The sequence below is a fragment of the Rhinoraja longicauda genome, chromosome 5, assembly GCF_053455715.1.
Source record: "Rhinoraja longicauda isolate Sanriku21f chromosome 5, sRhiLon1.1, whole genome shotgun sequence".
NCBI classification, from domain to species: domain Eukaryota; kingdom Metazoa; phylum Chordata; class Chondrichthyes; order Rajiformes; family Arhynchobatidae; genus Rhinoraja; species Rhinoraja longicauda.
In genome coordinates, this window is record NC_135957.1 from 20,032,510 (window position 1) to 20,051,863 (window position 19,354).

The 19,354-nt window shown below is 40.0% G+C and overlaps 1 protein-coding gene across 5 annotated transcripts in view; it reads right to left on the minus strand.

The window, feature by feature from the left end:
• The window catches only part of phf3 (PHD finger protein 3), a 97,075-nt gene that overhangs the window by 19,538 nt on the left and 58,183 nt on the right, over positions 1–19,354 (minus strand). For all 5 annotated transcript variants that reach the window (XM_078399007.1, XM_078399008.1, XM_078399009.1 and 2 more), the window contains 8 exons: positions 19,110–19,257; positions 15,721–15,877; positions 14,771–14,887; positions 13,504–13,632; positions 12,457–12,601; positions 11,146–11,347; positions 7,577–7,724; positions 5,580–5,669 (listed from right to left, as the gene is read on the minus strand). In XM_078399007.1, coding sequence (XP_078255133.1) covers positions 5,580–5,669; positions 7,577–7,724; positions 11,146–11,347; positions 12,457–12,601; positions 13,504–13,632; positions 14,771–14,887; positions 15,721–15,877; positions 19,110–19,257 — 1,136 coding nt within the window. The remainder of the gene's footprint in view (positions 1–5,579; positions 5,670–7,576; positions 7,725–11,145; positions 11,348–12,456; positions 12,602–13,503; positions 13,633–14,770; positions 14,888–15,720; positions 15,878–19,109; positions 19,258–19,354) is intronic.

Genomic DNA, 19,354 nt, shown 5'->3' on the forward strand with positions numbered 1-19,354 from the left:
GTGTTGCAGGCTACGGTTGGAAGGGACATTAAAACATATGATATTGGAAAGTGTGAGCTCATGATATTGTTGAGGAATAAGAAGACTCTCTCCTTTTTGTATCTATTAGGCACTAACTGCACAGATTTGCTATCACAATAATACACATTAACTTCCAGTGTAATATTACAAATATCTTCACCAGGTGACAGTGTGCACTCAAATGTTTGAATTTTCAAAGTTGCAACCATTTCAAAATTGGGAAACTTGTTGTGTTGCATTAAGCTGTGCTAACTAATGTCAACTATGTACATAAACCATAAGATCTACAAGTGGGAACAATATTAGAGTTATTAACATGGGATTCCAGAGACACGAGGTCAAATCTCACAGAGGCAGTTGGTAAATTTAAATTAAATTAATTGGATAATCAAAAATTTGTAAAGGAATTGTCAAATAAAAATTATGCTCAGGAAGAAAATCTACTGCCCTTGTTTATCCAATGGGTGACTGCAACCACTTAACTATGGTTGACTCTTTATGCCCTCAGAAACAGTCCAGCACACGACCTGCTGTATCAAACTGCTGCATTGAACCAAAGCAAGAACAAAATTGGACTGACTGCCCGGGTTAACTTGTTCCCCACAAAAAAATGCTAAACAATAGTGGAACACAACATATGAGGGCTTACTACAGGAGTGAAACACCTGTAACCAATGTCAGCTGGAATTCTCAAGTGGGTGATCCATCTCAGCTTCCTTCATTCGACCCCACTTTCACAGTAGCTAGTTTTCATCTAATATGATTCATTCCACAAGATATTTCAATATGTCTGAGAGCAATATATCCAAGCAAACTGCTGCCAAACCAGTTACAAGACTGGCTTCTATCAAACATGGTGGAAAACTGCCCCGCAATAACCTGACAAAAGGATTAAAAAATCTATCTGGCTCACTGTTAATCTACTGTTCCAGTCCACCATTAATCAGCGAAGGGAGCAAAGGTGTTATCTATTGTGTTATCAAATGGTACTTGCTCACAAATAGGCTGCTCACTAATTCTCAGTTTGGACTTCACCAGAAGCTCATTATAGTTTTGGACAAAAACATTATCTTTACCACCTAGAAGGAAAAGAGAAGCAGGTCTGTTATGTTCCCCTTTAAGTCGCACATCATCCCGATTTGGAATGATATCAGTTCTTTTATCATCACTGGGTCTAAATTCTGGAATTCACTTTACAACTGTACTGCTTCAAGGTAGTTGTTTACCAAGTCATCATGGCAATTAAAAATTGGTAATAAATATGGCCTTGTCTAGGTTCAATAATATTTTGTTCTTTTTCCCCTTCTACAAATGTTTAATAAAATTGTCCCATTAAGAAATTAAGTAATTATGAAATTAACAGTACTCCACATTCTCTTCAGGTTTATTTGCTGCAGTTTTGAACGCGACTTGCTGACTCTATGAACCACTAAAATACTGATGATAAAACAAAGGGATTCTGAAGGATTTTCTCTATGCTGACACTATTTTCTCCCCACCATTGGTACATTCAGTATTTTCATATTTGCTCCAACAATTATTCCTTAGTTCACTGTCCTTTGGCTATCTACAGATATTTCCTCCAAAGTGACAGCTATTTATTGCCTTCGGACATTCTTAATAATTAAATTTCCTCCACTGATGGTAACGTGCATTTGGTAGCCTTCCCAAATGAGTCATAAAGTTATGAATTCAATTTCTACATGAGAGATTTGGGCACAGGAATCTAGGTTGATACTCAAGTGTAGTACTGAACGAATGCGACATTGTAAAAGGATTGATCTTTCGGATGAAATATTGACACACCATCTACCACCTCATTGGAACATTGATGTGCAGAAGATTTGTACCTGCCCAATACTTAACTCTCAATATAGCATGCTATAAACAAATTGATTACCATGCTTCCTTGTACTTCGTTCACTATAACATTCAAGGGCTGTGAAAGATGCACTTTTAACACAAGTGTGTCTTTCTTTTATACCATTAAGCAAATATTTAACACAGAATCTAAAATTCATCCTCACTGAAACAATTCTATATGACATTCTGATATTGTAATTCAAGTGAGATGGATTTCAACTCAATCATCAGCATTCTTTCCAGTTCTAGGAGTTGATTAGTCCCATGGAGTATGCATTGATCTTTCTATTGACAGAATAATTAACAGGTCAAATGGCCCTTTCTACAAATATTGGAATATTACGAAAACTGTAAATCAACATTTTCGGCTGTGTGCTAAATAAGTTATTTGGTTTAAACAGCTATACCTATTAGCTGAGCCAAAGGGCAGGATTGTACAGGTTGAACACCGATTTTCTGGCACCCTCGGTTCCAGAGCCTTTCTGGATTATCCGTTTTCCTGGACCAATAGAAGTCACGTGATAATGAAACAACAATACACCCCTGGTCCACTAATCACTCCCCTTCCGTGTCTCTAAAGCACCATGGAGTGCCAGAAATGTAAATAAAACAAATATAAAATGTAAACTGAATGTGGACGGAATGACCTACCGACCCATCCCTGGCTCACACCGGGCCGCCTAGAGCCCCAGCTTCCGACACCATTCCCAACTCGCAAGATGCACCACTGAGCCCTTCTTCACCCACTGAAAGGCACATAATGTTGGAGTAACTCAGCAGGTCAGGATCTTTGGAGAACATGGATAGGTGATATCGAGACCCTTTCTCAGACTGATTCAGTCGGCTGAATTACTCTAGCTATTTGTGTCATTTCAAACTAGGCGCCAATGCTGCTGGTCTGCACCTGTGAGCCCTTCGTCACCAGTTCACAAATATTTGTGTCTTTAGACATTTCAATTTAGCATTTATCTGATAAAACGATTAAGGGTCTCGACCCGAAACGTCACCCATTCCTTCTCTCCAGACATGCTGCATGACCCGCCAATGTACTCCAGCATTTTGTGTCTATCTTCGATTTAAACTAGCATCTGCAGTTCTTTCCTACACTATCATAATAAATGTCCTTATATCTCAGGTGAGTTAGAGATGGCTTTTCTATATAATACACCAGAGAAAACACCAAAAAAAGAATCCCAACTGCAATCTTTTTCCCCTTGCATAAATCCAGAAAATAATCTTGATTATTTGATTTTAATTGCATTTGGAATTTGCTTTGAATTCTTCTTATTTAATTATAATGTAATTTATTTTCATCCTGAGGTTCCTGGTATTGTGCAAAGTATCCAAGGAAAAAAATAAAATACTGATTAATAATCATCTCTCTAATGCCCAGAGTAACCATTAGAGGACACACAAGAGCAGACTTGCAAGGTTTGAGATTCCCTTACTTTCACATTTGAAGAGCCACCTTGCTCTCAAATAGCAGGTTTTTTATGATTGGATCTCATGAGCTAACATTTGTGGAATCTACACGTTCAGAGTACTAACACATTCAACTATTAAGTTCTATAATTTTCAAATTTATTCTAGAATTCATTTGATCTAACATGTTTAATAATTGATGTACAACAGAATAATGGAAAGAACAATCAGCTCTTTTGTGAGAAAGTGGTTAGGTATTCCTCGATGCCTGAGCAACGTAGGCCTGTACGGTCAGGGGGTACTTCAGCTGCCTCTCTCTAGCCTCACAGAGGAGTTCAAGTGCACTAAAGTCAGACTAGAGATGACCCTGGCAGAATCGAGGGACACTGTCATCCGAGCTGCTGCCCCAACCCTGGCAACAGGAAAGAAGTGGACGGCTAAGAATGCGACACAGCAGGCAAAATCTGCTCTCCACCAAGGCGACATGATTGGCCAACACGGACGAAGTGGCTTGGGGCTTGGCGGAAAGCGACCTTGCTGGAACAAGGCATCCTCACTGGAGCGCTGGAAGTTGGTCACGGCCGAAGTCCGCCGACAGGAGGAGTCGAGTAGGTGTGCCAAGGCTGTGTCGCAAGCTAAACAGGGCCAGTGGATGAGATGGGAGAGTGTGGAAAAGCGGAAGATCAGCTGGAAGGACATGTGGGAGATGGAGGCAAGCAGGATAAGCTTCCTCATTCGGGCAACCTATGATGTCCTTCCTAGCCCAAAAAATCTCAACCAATGGCTGGGCGAAGATCCATCATGCCCCCTGTGTTCAACACCAGCCACGCTTAAGCACATCCTCACTGGGTGTAAAGTAAGCCTCTCCCAAGGACGGTACACCTGGAGACATAATCAAGTGCTCAAATGCCTGGCAGCGACTCTGGAAAGCAGGAGAACAACCAACAATGCCCTGCCGCCCAGAACAACCAACCCAGTTATGCCAATTGCCTTTGTTCGGGAGGGGGAACAAAAGCAACGGAAAATTCCACCAAGGACAAGGTTTGGACAGCTGGAGGCAGCCCGGGACTGGCAGATGCGGGTGGATGTGGACCAACGGCTTAACAGTTCCACCAGAGATAGCCATCACCAACTTGAGGCCTGATCTTGTCCTCTGGTCCAACTCTCAGCGCATGGTGTATTTTGTGGAGCTCACAGTCCCTTGGGAGGATGCTGTGCAGGAAGCCTTTGAAAGAAAGAAACTGCGCTACACAGAGCTTGCAGCGGAGGCAGAACAGCGGGGCTGGAGAGCAAAGATCTGCCCGGTAGAAGTTGGATGTCGAGGATTTGTGGCAACATCTACTGTAAGACTGATGAAGGACCTGGGGATCAGCGGACAAGCCCTACGCCAGGCTATCAAGGAAACATCACAGGTGGCAGAGCGGAGTAGCCAGTGGCTCTGGCTGAAGAGGAAAGACCCCATCTGGTCTCCCAAATAAGCCGGCTAGGCAGGTGCAGAGGGGAGTGGGGAATGCACTGCTGAGCCTACTGGAGATGTCGTGGGTCCAATCAGCGAAACGTAGATGAAAGTAGGTGCCCACTTGATAACCCCAATGACGTGTCTGCCTAGCCTTTCTCAACATCGGAGGAGCATAGGTGAGTGCATAAGCCTCCCATCACCACCGGGAGCAAGTTGACATTTGGCACTTTGGATTTCTAACATCTTGTCCTGTGTATTTGGAAACTTACTGGTGATTTTGCCACTGCAACAATGTGCTTTCAGAAAATTATTTCAACCAGCAGTAACCAGCACTCGTTTTATAACTGGAATTTTGTTGTCGGGTTGACACAATGCTTGCACTTTTCTTCCATAAGACCCACTACCTTATAATTTAATGTCACATCTCAACCATTTTATGCATAGTGGATTTGTAAATTGGAAATGGAAATTAAGTCGTTTTTTTTTTACAAATTATTGCTCATGACTATTTGTTTAAAAAAATGAAATGAATACAATAATTCAGATACGGATTTCATTATCTATTAAAATTAATACATGAAAATTGTAAATGTAATATTGAATCCGTGACTCAATTCCAGATATGAGTTTTAAATCACACTGCGGCAGAAACAATAGTGCAAAAAATTATCGCACAAATTCATTTGAAACATCAACTATGTTAATAATATAAGCATCGACAAATCGGTTATTTCTTATTCCATAATATTAATATCTTTTTTAGATAAATGTGCTGTGGATCACTCGTACATTCAAATCTAATTTCAGACTGTACCTTAGTTCCTGAAGCTTTTATCTTGTCCACATAGTCCCAAACCATCTGAGGAGGAATCCTCCCTCCTACTTGTACGGTATCTGGCAAATCCTTTAGAGGGAAAATATTGTTAATTCATTAAACATTTGTAAAAAACACCCAACGTTTTTCAAATGTATTCAACTTGTCTTTCCAATCATTTCTCTCTTCTACCATTGTGCCCTCTTAGTCCCTAGAACGAGCAGGTGATGACCTCCCACTGCATAAATAAAAGCACCGCTTCTCAAAAGTATTGGAATTGTAACCTGGTTATTATTTTCCATTGACACTGGATAAGCTCCTCAGAGCAATTCCACTGAAATTTATACCGATTTTAAAGCAGCAATGGAAAAAAGATGAACAGAAACTTTAATCTACTTGTATTCTTTTTCTTGCCAGGTTTTTCCACTCCATATATTCATCTGAATGAAAAAAAAAAAAATTTCTTGTGCTTTTTCCCTCATGCTGTGCTAGGATTAGGAAAAAAAAAGATATTCCCTCTGACGTCTCAGCTTGACCTTTCACAAGATCAATATGATTGAGACGGAGACCAATTGGTTTGGTGAGTAGGAGAGGACGAAATGGTAATGGCGCCAATTCTCTCCGACTTATTTCATTTCCTTCAAACTCCACAGATCTGAAACCATTGGTTTAGGTTAATTATTGCCACATGTACTGAGGCACAGTAAAAAAACTTTGTTTTGCATGCAATCCAAGCAGATCAGATATACTATAGATAATCACAATCAAGACAAATCTGATCCACCTTCTTGAACCACTGTCAGAAACAACATTATATATCCAAGTCAGGATGGTGAGTGACTTAGATTTAGGTACAGTTTTTATCAGTGTCATGTCCAATCAGATCATATAATACTATACATGAATACAATCAAGTCAAACTTAAGTACAATAGATAGAGCAAAGGGGAAGATACAGAGTGCATAATATAGTTCTCAGCAATGTAACGCATGGAAGGCCCTTTCTGAAGCCTGATATTTGAGGGAAAGAAGCTGTTCCTGTGTCTGGTGGTACACGTTTTCAAGTTTTTGCACTTTCTGCCAAACGGGAACAAGGGGAAGGAATGACCAGGGTGAGACAAATCTTTAATTAAGTTGGCTACTTTTCCAAGGCAGTGTGAGGTGTAGACGGAGTCAATGGTTGGAATTCTGGTCTGGGCTACATCTACAACTCTCGGAAATTCCTTGCGGTCTTAGGCAAAGCTGTTTGCGACCAAGCTGTGATGCAACCTGACAGTATGCTTTTTATGATACAACTGTAGAAGATTTGAGTTATTGGAGACATGCTGTATTTTCTATGTCCTCACCAAGTAGAGGCGATGGGTGTGCCTTATTACATGTCATGTTAATATGGTTGGTCCACATCAGATCATTGATAATATTAATGCCCAGGAACTTGAAGTTCTCAACCATTTCCACTTTGGCACCATTGATGCTAATTGGAGCATGTACTCCACCATGCTTCTTGAAGTTGATAACTAGCTCTTGCTGACACCGAGGGAGAGGTTATTTCCTGACACTATCTCTATCTCTTTCCTGTATTCCATTTTGTAATCCAGTCCACCAGTGGTATAATCTGCAAACTTGTAGATTGAGTTAGAGCCGAATTTGGCATAAGTGCATAGGGAGTATGTTAGTCGATTGAGAATGCATCCATGTAATTGCTAACAATTCACATATACTCAAGCTGCTATTCCAACTTCCTTCTACTTACCACTCCCTATATGTCTTGAAATCAAAGCAACAACTGCAAAATTCAGTCTTGCAATCAGCTACTTATTTGAGACTTTGATCATTCCTCAATAATGAAAATATTTGGCAAACTTTAATTAAGTACAGTATCCTGAGTTGTATTTGTTGCAATAAAAAAAGACAGAATAACAAAAATTGCTATCCTTTGAAATGCTGCAAAACAAAAACCTCATGGCTATTTAAAAAGACATAAAATAGATACGGCACCTCTGTTAAGTGATTTGACGAGCCAGAGACTGGATATGCTTTGGTAACAAACTTGGCCACACTGGGCATATTGATAAATCCCTTCCAGAGAGAATCCAGTCGAGCTAGAAATTTGGACTCATCTTCTGCAATATCATGCAGATCTGACCTGAATTTAAGACAAAGCAAATGAAACACAAATTTAGCTGACAATACCATGTAAATCCCACTAAAAAAAAGACCAATTTGCAATTGCTCACACTATATCATGACTTGCTTTGGAGAACAAGTTGCATTAAAATACTCCCTTGAATGCATCAAAAATACCAAGAAAATTTAAAGAATGAATTAAATATGAAAGGACACTGAGCCATGACTGGAGAGTATGACGTGTAAAGGAAAAAATGAACGCCTGGGGAAGATTTGAGCTTTAAAACCAAAGGCTTGCAGCACAGTCATTTGGGCTATCATGTCTCTGCCAACGTTTGGTTAATGAAATCCACAGCAGATTGCACCAACCTGTTTCTCCCACCCAACCTGTTTATTCACTTACTACTATACGCAGGTCCATTTATGACTACTTCCCTTCTCATTTTAAATAAATATTAAAAATGTATTTGTTACTGACTCACTATTCATATATTTGGGCAAGTAGAAGCAAGGCAGAAGTGAAAGGACATAGAAAAGTACAGCACAGGAAAGAGCCTTTCGGCTAACGATGTCAGTGATATGAAGCTAATTTATTGCTGCACATCTGCCTGCACATGGTCTATACTTACTGTTAAAATGCCTAATGAAGATCACATGCTATGCCCTTTCCCCTCTGCATGGTAAACCTTTTCCCTTCATTTCACATGATGAAGATAAATTGAATCCATTCTGCAATTGGATTTTCAAAGTTGTAATAAATTAGGAAGTGCCACAGCAACCTAGTGATCAACAAATCGGACTACCCGCCAGAGCACAAGGTACAACTTGGTTGTTCTTTAAAACAGTGTCAGGGAATTTTTTGTCCCTCAGTTGAGGTTAAAACAGAACCTCAGTTTAACAATCACCAATGACAATAAGCACTTCACCAATGTTTACTGGTCTGGACTTCAGCACAAAAGGCACTGAAGTGCACATGATAATTGCTTCCTTATGACTCGCAGAACATAGAACAGTACAGCGCAGGTACAGGCTCTTCGGCCCACAATGTGTCAGGGGTCATGGGGAGAACGCAGGAGAATAGGTTTGAGAGGGAAAGATAGATCAGCCACGATTGAATGATGGAATAGGCTCAATGAGCCAAATGGCCTAATTCTGCTCCTATGACATGAATTTATGAACTCCGCAGGTCACCGAACTCCAACCTGAATATCTTCCTTTCATCATAACCCTGTCTTCTATCAATCAGCCAGTTATGAATCCACGTGACTGAGTCATTGTTAATCGCATGCATCTTAATCTTCTGGATCAGTCTACCATGGGGGACATTTCCTTCTCCTCAGTGAACACAAATGCAAAATTCTTATTTAGTACCTTGGCAAGATCCTCTGACTCCAACCACAAATTCCCTCCTTTGTCCTTGAGTGGTTCTATCCCCTCCCTGATTATCCTCTCTTTTAATGTAGGCACAGAAAGCCTTGGGAATATCTATAATCCAACTCACCAAGGATGGGTCCTGACCCGAAACATCACCCATCCTTTTTCCCTTAAGATGCTACCTGGCCCACTGAGTCACTCTTGCACTTTGAATGTATTTATTCACCAAGGCCATTTTCTGGCTCCTTTTGGACCTGCTCATTGCTTGGTTGAGTTCTTTCCTCCTTGCTTTAAATTCCTCACAGGCCCTGTTTGATTTCATATTCTTAAACCTTGTAGGTGCTTTCTTTTTCGTTTTAACCAAATGTATAAGCTCTTTGGTCATCCAAGGGTCCCTTATTTTGCCATCCTTATTCATTCTCATTACTGGAATATGCCTGCCTTGAACTTTGATCAACTCTCCTTTAAATGGCACCCATAATCAAATCAAAATAGGACGTACAGGGTAAATGGTAGGGAATTGAGGAATGCAGTGGAACAGAGGGATCTGGGAATAACTGTGCATTGTTCCCTGAAGGTGGAATCTCATGTGGATAGGGTGGTGAAGAAGGCGTTTGGTATGCTTGCCTTTATAAATCAGAGCATCGAGTATAGAAGTTGGGATGTAATGTTAAAATTGTACAGGGCATTGGTGAGGCCGAATCTGGAGTATGGTGTGCAGTTCTGGTCGCCAAATTATAGGAAGGATGTCGACAAAATGGAGAGGGTACAGAGGAGATTTACTAGAATGTTGCCTGGGTTTCAGCACTTAAGCTACAGAGAGAGGTTGAGCAGGTTGGGTCTTTATTCTTTATTCTTTGGAGCGTAGAAGGTTGAGGGGGGACTTGATAGAGGTTTTTAAAATTTTGAGAGGGACGGACAGAGTTGACGTGGGTAGGCTTTTCCCTTTGAGAGTGGGGAAGATTCCAACAAGGGGACATAGCTTCAGAATTGAGGGACAAAAGTTTAGGGGTAACATGAGGGGTAACTTCTTTACTCAGAGGGTGGTGGCTGTATGGAATGAGCTTCCGGTGGAAGTGGTGGAGGCAGGCTCGATTTTATTATTTAAGAGTAAATTGGATAGGTATATGGATAAGAGGGGATTGGAGGGTTATGGTCTGAGTGCAGGTAGATGAGACTAGGTCAGGGAGAGTGGTCGGCGTGGACTGGTAGGGCCGAACGGGCCTGTTTCCGTGCTGTAGTTGTTATATGGTTATATGGTTATATGTCAAATGTCAGACCCACTAACAACTAGTCCAAAGGTACCTTCCCAAGCACTTGCCTAATAATGTTGTAATTTGCCCTCCTCTGATTTAGTGCCTTCTCGCAAGGTCCAAACTTATCTTTATTCAAAACAATATTAAATCTAATAGAGTTGAGATCACTATCCCCAAAATGTTCTTGCATTGAAATACCAGTCACCTGGCCAGGCTCATTTTCCAACTCAAGGTTCAGTATGTTAACTTCTCCAGTTGGACTATTCACATACTGTCTCAAGAAACCCTCTTGGATACAACTAACAAATTCTGCCCTGGCTAAGCTTTGGCACTGAGCGAGTTCCAGTTAATATTGGGTAAGTTAAAGTCACCCATTAAGACAACCCTGTTGTTTTGGCATCTATTGGCAATCTGTATACATATCTGTTCCTCCATCTCCTACTTGCTATTTGGGGGCTTTGCATAATCTTATTAGAGTCCAAGATTGCTAAATCAATAGAAATTTTCAAGATCATAATAGATATATTTGTTCAGGAAATCATTAGGGGCTATGAATGAGAGGCACATGAAGGGTTCTGAAGAGCAGGTCACCACTCAATTCAATGAAAGGGATTACAGGCTCAATGGATGAATAGCCTACTCCTGCATACATCTCCTTGCAAATAGACAGCCTAGTTGCCAATGTAAGCCATTAACCACACACCAAGCAATTGTTTGGCGGTGAAGTTCTACCCAATTGAGTCATCACTTTATTTGCAACTGGCAAGTACTTTGGAACGATACTGTGGAAATCATAAATAAATTCTCTACCTTGTCTGAGAGGAGGTGGATAGCTGAACTGGTTCCGGTGTACCTGCCGCTATTGCATCAAAAGACAAGATGCTGGTAGCAGAGGAAAGAGCATCTGCCAAATAAGCTGATTCAGCATCAACGTCCGATTGACGTCTTGTCACGCTTGTAGCTACTTTGACTTTCAGCAGAGGTAGTTCCTCAACAGGTGGAGCCATTCGACCTGAAAATGAAATCTGTTAGAAGGAATGCCATACCAATTCTTGCTTTTGTTCAATTTCTAGGTAGGTTAAAATATTTCATTTCACTACACATGACTACTTATTGTTTGGAGGTCTTTTAAAATATTTTTGGCCAGTTATTTGTGTAGGGTAAAATTAGTTGGAAGTCTTCAAAAACACAGCACCACATTCCTCCCATTGTCTTTGAGTCAATGTGACTTCAATTCAAATCAACTTAATGACAAGAAGCAGGCTCAGTTTCTGGGAAGATCTGATAATGCTCAAATGTAAGTCTCACATATCAATTAAACTTCTCTGGACAAAATATGCAAATGTTATACATCTTAAAAAATGTAAGAGATTTCTCAGATTTAACAGATTTCTCCATACATATTCCAATATAAAATGAATAGCAAAAAAATCTGCATTTACACATCAAGCCCAGTAAGCATTTTGCACCTTTTAATGTAATCACTTCTCATCTCTAAACTCTACAAAGCGTAGGCCCAGCGGAGTCAAATCCACTATCTTTTGGAATTATACTTCTGCTCTGATGCTGCAATACCAACCATACTGAAACACCCTCACAAGGAAAGGAAGTGTTCAGTCAAATGGAAACAGAAACTTCCGTTATGGTCCACTTATAGCCACATTTGCACAATGGGATTTTATTCAGATGACAACTTGTCAGGTTCCATGGTCAGCGTGTTCCATCTCATTTGTTGACTTGGTTTCCTTAAATATTGTAATACATGGCAAAATCATCTGGGAAAAACTGAGGAAGGTAAAGGTAATCCGACTGATGTATTTGAGTGGAGAATAAATGCCAAAGACCAGTTGGCCAAATTGTTATCATGTTTTTGTGATATATCTTAATATTACTATGTGAGAATATGGGCAGAAGTAGACCAAACAGCTGAAACCAGTAAGCTTCATTGACTGGAAAAAGACTGCTACGTATCAAGTTTGCCAAGTTTACCCTGTGAATAAGAAGCTAATCTACTCCGGAGTACATCCCAGGTTACATAATAACAAATCCATTAAAAAAAAAGATATAAATACTTTTGTTCATTTTTCCAACATACTTCCTTAAACCTCTATTATTTATTACCTGTACAAATTTTGCAATTTAAGTCAAAAAGATGGTTTTTGTGCTGACAAGTGGTGTCTTCAGCGGCATCTATTGGAGCTTCCTCTTCAATCTCTTCTAATTTCTCCACAGTGGGTTTGGGGTCTGCAGCTTTTGGTTCAGCCTCCTAAAAGTTCATAAAGCAAAATTTTCACTTTAGTTGACAAGATGCACCTTGTTTTAGTCCTTCTGAGCTGTGCGGTTGGACCTCAATACAAACTGTCCAGTTTACTTATGTACGGTATTCAGATAAAAGCAGATCTAGCGGCTTAACTTTTAAAAAATGGCTTGGTAAATGAAAAGGGAGCTAAGCTATATGATACTTAAATGATCCTACTAAAATGCCATGTTTATCTCGTGTAAGCTAGATTCTAGCAATCAAAAGAAGACATTTTATTTGTCTAATAACAATAAAAATGTAATTGCAAAGTTAGCTTGTCACGTTTTAATTTATTAAACACAACATAAAACTCCCTACACTTTCCAATAAGTAATATCAAACCGCTTGCTTTATGTTTTTAAGAGTGAAAATTTGTAATTACTAGAGAAGGAGCTTTAAAAAGCATAAAGAAAATCACAAGTTACCAGTGAGCTTTCATTCTGTAGAAACAAGGAACTGCAGATGCTGGTTAATACACAAAAGGACACAAACTGCTGGAGTAACTCAGGTCAGGCAGCATCTCTAGTGAACATGGATAGTGATGTTTCGGGTCTTGATGTTCTCCACAGATGCTACCTGACCTGCTGAATTACTCAAGCACATAATGCCCTTTTGTTGACTAAACTGTAATCCAGCTACATTTTGTCACTTTCACCCCTAGGCTTCTCTGTTCTCTACTACACCCCAGAGCCCTAGAATGTACTGAGGAAGTCCTGCCATGATTTGTCTTACCAGGTTGTCCTGGTTTGTAAACTTCAAAATGAATCGGTATTATAAAACGCATCAATATAACCACTCTACGTAATCCATTATAAAAGAGAAAGACTGCCAAAGCAGATTCACGAAATGATTTTATGTTTATTATTTACCTCTGTGATTACCACTTCAGGTTCTTTCATTGGCGTCTCGCTCTCAATTTCAATTTCTCCTTTATGGGTTATTTTTGTAATCGGCCGCCTTTTAACTTCCCTTTGTTCCTTTTCTATCATTTCAATCGTCTGTACATGTAATAGGCACATTTCACATTAAAAATCCTCAAAAATGTTTATAAACACATGATCTAATGATCCGTGCTCCCCAAATAATATTCACAGCAACAGGTTACCATTGTGAAAATTCCAATTTTAATCATTCTCATTAGAACGTACCTGTGGCACGGACCAGAAAAAAATATTTGCACAGCCAAAATGCTTTTATGGAGCTTGGGTTTTCTGATTGCAACACTAACAATAGCTAGTATAAGAAATAGGTTATTGTGGTCTTATCTCACGAGATCACTAGGTCAATTTAATCTGTCAAGCATGCTTTCCCATTTATTGAGCACTTGAAGAACATTCTGCATGTTGTTTTGTTTAGTTTAGAGAAACATCGCTGAAACAAGCCCATCGGCCCACCAAGTCCGTGCTGACCAGCGATCACCCAAACACTAACACTATCCTGCACACGAGGAACAATGTACAGAAGCTAATTGACATACAAATCTGCACGTCTTTGGAATGTGGGAGGAAACCGGAGACCCAGGGTAAACCCACCCGATCACAGGGTGAATGTACAAACTCCGTACAGACCGCGCCCAAAGTCAGGATCGAACTCGGGTCTCTGGCGCTGTTAGGCAATAACTCTACCGCTGTGCCACCCAAAACATTGTGTTAATAAAATAAAGCTAAGCACTAAAACATCTAATTCTGTGTTCCAATCAAATTAATATTATCGATTACATTATTTCTACCTCTTGGGATTCATTGAACCGCAGGGCTATTAATCAGACTTCACAATTTAGAACTGTAAGCGTAGAATCATTTTTCATGCACTTTAAGGGATACATCATCATTCATTTGAACGTAAAATGTGAAAGAAATGTACAATTAAATACAATTCAGAAATATTAGAACTGTTTTTACAACTAATGTGCATTTGGAGATGAACAGTGTAGTTATGAAACTGCCAAATCTGCATTTTACTAAATAGATCTTCTTCACTTAGCAAATGAACACTCGAGGACATCCAACTCAGCAATGAAAAGAAATAAATTGGGAAATAGGAATAACAAGTTAACATTGCCACTGAAACATCATATAGACTTTAAAGTGCAGGAGGATGTATAGAAGGATATTAGTCATAATCAACAGATCTTACATGTCTATTCTCTCTCTGTCGCCATGCAGCTAATTCCTTTGATGCCAGTTCCTCTGGACTCATACGAATTAAATGATCAGGTACAATGTCACCTTTTAACACTCGTTTGAACAACACCTGAAATGATTTAAAGATTTTTTTAATAAAATAAAATTCTGTAGTATGTTACTAAAACATAGCTTACTTCGAAGTACAACGAATAAAAGTTCACTAAATCACAACAAATTTTGATGAAGTTGAATTTTAAATTGCTTTTAATACAATTTTAACTTATCAAGGTTCACAGATGAGATTGTGAAAATAATTTTCCAGTGACGAGGGAGGTAAATTGAAAGGGAGCGTGGGAAGTGGTGTCCCAGGGAGGTGCAAGGCAGTGCAGGAACCAGTGCCCGATGAGTGGAAAAGGAGCAAGGGAACTGGGGCCCTGATGAATGTTTATTAAAGATAATAGTTCTAACTACATTTTTCTGGGGGACAGTGTCACCAGCGAGGTTCATATGTATTGTGCATTTGTAAATGCCCTTGAGAAAATGATGGCAAGCAATGTTCTAATGTTCTTAAACCAGTACAGTCTTTCTGGTGAAAGTATTCCCAGAGCTGTTTGATAAGAAGTTCCAGGACTAAGACCCACTAACAATTAAATAGGCAAATTAATTAAGCAGATTAAACCTATTATAATTATACAATGTCACATCCTGCAAATAACCAGGTGCCAGGACATGAATATTAAGAATTGACTATTCAGAGAACACAGTCTTCTGCAAATACTCAACATGGACTCCCAAATTTAATTATGCCCAGCTTTAAGTTGTATGAACCTGCAGTAATCCTGCTCCGCAGAATGCACAATGTACCCATGAGATGCCTTTATAATGCATTTGCATTATAATCTTTAAAAAAAAATCATATTTGACAATATAATCTTTGTTGAACAATTGTTATTTATGTACCTGATTTTTGGGATCTTTGAGATTAAACATCAAGCTCCTGTATTTGTTTTTGTACTTAGTATCTGTGTCTCCATAAAAAGAAAACAGCTTTCTCTCAATCCTGGCTGCAACCTTGGTTGCTCGTTCCTTAGGAACCTTCAAACCCGAAGCCGAGAGCCTGAATGAAAGTAGAATTTGCCGTGTTTAGTTCAGAAATATTGAAAATTATCAGCTGAAGTACATACCGCATGAGTATGAGATGCTAAATATAAAATGGTACAACACTTAAGAGTTATGTACTTTCCCAACATCGTGGGAGCCCCAAGAAATGTATCGATTTTCAGCTGAAAACTACTATCAAACTTGCTTCCACTGCCTTTCAGTCAGTGCAGTTCAGATTAGAATAACCTGATCCATTTATGCAGCCTTTCGTTCATTTGCCATTTACAGGTCATCCCCAGACTTCATCAGGGTTCTCTTCCTGTAAACTGTTTGTAACCTAAATAGTGTTTATAACCTAAATAGTGTTTGTTACCTAAATAGTGTTTGTTACCTAAATAGTTCGCAAATCGGAAATGTGGCCGCAAACTGAATTCCCACATGGCAGAAGATGCCTGCAGCCACATAGCAGATGACAAATCCAAACACCATGTCTCCTGAATGCTTGATTGTATGTATGAGCTGTATATAAATTGAGTATTCCAATGTAAAATCTAGATCTTCCAGCACAAAACAGGTACTCAATTTATTTTGAACTATCCTAACAAATCTCTTCTGTACAGAAAGTATACTTAGTCTTACTCAAACCAAGTTTCCCTGCTCTCTTTTCAGTGAAGGGCAATGGAAGTGATTGGGAGATATTTAATGAGTGATATTTGCATAAAAGTGTGATATGGCATAAAAGTGTATCCTTTTGTGTCATGGGTCCAATTAAATAGCATTACGAACAAGGACTTAAATGTCAATGAGTATTTCTACTCTGTATTTACCAAGGGGAAGGATAATAGGATGGAGGAATTTGGGGCAGTCAATGGAAGTGTTTTGAGAGCAGTCAGGGTTACCGTCAAAGAAGTACTGAAGGTATTATCGTGTTTGAAGGTAGACAAATCTCCAGGGCCTGATCTGATATATCTCAGGACATTGTGGGAAACTAGAGAGGAAATTGCGGGAGCCCTGGTTGAAATTTACTAGTCGTCCTTAAATACAGGAGAGGTGCCAGAAGACAGGAGGGTGGCAAATGTTGTGCCTCTATTCAAGAAGGGCTGCAGGGAAAATGCTGGGAACTATAGGCTGGTGAGCTTAACATCTGTAGTTGGAAAGTTACTAGAGAATATTCTGAGGGTTAGGTTATACAGACATTTGGATGGGCAAGGGCTGATTAGGGATAGTCAGCATGTAGTGGGAGGCCGTGACTCACAAATTTGATTTGAATCTTTTGAAGACGCGACCAAAAACGTCGATGAGGGCAGAGCTGTTGATGTTGTATACATGGATTTCAGTAAGGCATATGACAAGGCTCCGCATGGAAGGTTGCTCTGGAAGGTTAAATCGCATGGGATCCAAGGAGAGGTAGCCGAATGGATACCAAATTGGCTCCATGGAAGGGAGCAGAGGGTGATGGTGGAAGGTTGCTTCTCGGACTGGAGGCCTGTGACTAGTGGTGTGCCTCAGGGTTCGGTGTTGGATCCGTTACTGTTTGTCATCTACATCAATGATTTGGATGAGAACATACAGGGCGAGATTAGCAAGTTTGCTGGTGATGCAAAAGTGAGTGGTTTTGTAGATAGTGAAGATGGTTGTGAAAGATTGCAACAAGATTGCAGGATCTGGATCGATTGGCCAGGTGGGCTGAGGAATGGTTGATGGAATTTAATACAGAGAAGTGTGAGGTGTTGCATTTTGGGACATCTAACAAGGGCAGGACCTATACAGTGAATGGTAGGCCTTTGGGGATTGTTGTAGAGCAGAGGGATATAGGGCTGCAGGTGCATGGTTCCTTGAAGGTCAAGTCGCAGGTAGATAAGGTGGTCAAAAAGCTTTTTGGCACATTGGCCTTCATCAGTCAGAGTGTAGCGTATAAACATTGGGAGGTCATGTTGCATTTGTATAAGACAGTGGTGAGACCGCATTTAGAATATTGTGTTCTATTGTGGGCACCATGTTATAGGAAAGATATTGTCACACTTGAAAGAGTTCAGAGAAGATTTACGAGGATGGTGCCAGGATTAGAGGGTATGAACTATAGGGAGAGGTTGAGAAGGCTGGTTCTCTATTCATAGAAACATAGAAAATAGGTGCAGGAGGAGGCCACTGCCCTCTGTGGCAGAGAATTCCACAAATTCACAACTCTCTGGGTGAAAAAGTTCCTTCTCAACTCAGTTTTAAATGGCCTCCCCTTTATTCTAAGACTGTGGCCCCTGGTTCTGGACTCGCCCAACATTGGGAACATTTTTCCTGTATCTAGCTTGTCCAGTCCTTTTATAATTTTATATGTCTCTATAAGATCCCCTCTCATCCTTCTAAACTCCAGTGAATACAAGCCTCGTCTTTTCTCATATGACAGTCCTGCCATCCCAGGGATCAATCTCGTGAACCTACGCTGCAGTGCCTCAATTACAAGGATGTTCTTCCATAAATTAGGATGTCCTTCCTCAAATTATTCCTTGGAGCACAGGAGGATGAGGGGTGATCTTATAGAGGTATACAAAATCATGAGATGAATAGATCGGGTAGAGGCACAGACTTTATCATATGCCTTACTAAAATCCATGTAGACAACATCCACCATCGTTTCCTCATTGATCACCTTCGTTACCTCCTCAAAAAAGCAATCAATTTAGTAAGACATGACCTTCCACATACAAAGCAGTGCTGACTGCCCCTAATTAACACACTTCTACAAATGGGAGTAAATCCTATCTTGAACAATCCTCGCTATTAGGTTCTCAACCCTGACACGAGTCCCACTACCCTATAAACCCTGGGTTTTCTCCAATTTCATTAAACAAAGGAACATCATGAGCTACTGTCCAGTCTGGGACTTAGCTTAGGAAAGAACTGCAGATGCTGGTTTAAATCGAAGGTAGACACAAATGCTGGAGTAACTCAGTGGGACAGGCAGCATCTCTGGAGAGAAGGAATGGGTGATGTTTCGGGTCGAGACCATTCTTCAGACTGAAGAAGTCTGAAGAAGAGTCTCGACCCGAAACGTCACCCATTCCTTCTCTCCAGAGATGCTGTCTGTCCCGCTGAGTTACTCCAGCATTTTGTGTCTACCTGGGACTCAGCTTAACAGCCTAATCCCACAAAGCTTCATCAGATGAGTACTGCTTCGCGAGACATTGCACCGAGAGCTTTCTCACCGTGATTGATTGTACAATGCCGACTTAAATCTAAACAAGGTTATTTACCTTTTTGCTAAAATGTCCTTCAGGGAATGGCAAACATTCTGTCTAATTTGTTCAACAGTTGGTTGAGGTGTAGAAGGGCTTGTTGGAGATGGTGCATTATTTGATCCTTTCTCTCCTTTCTTTTTCACAGAGATTTTGTCCTTTAATTCTGAAATAAATATAGTAAATCTTTAATCTGTATTCATCATAATTCTGTAAACATTCCATGAAATTAGAATTCAATATGTTAGACCATAGGAAAGGAG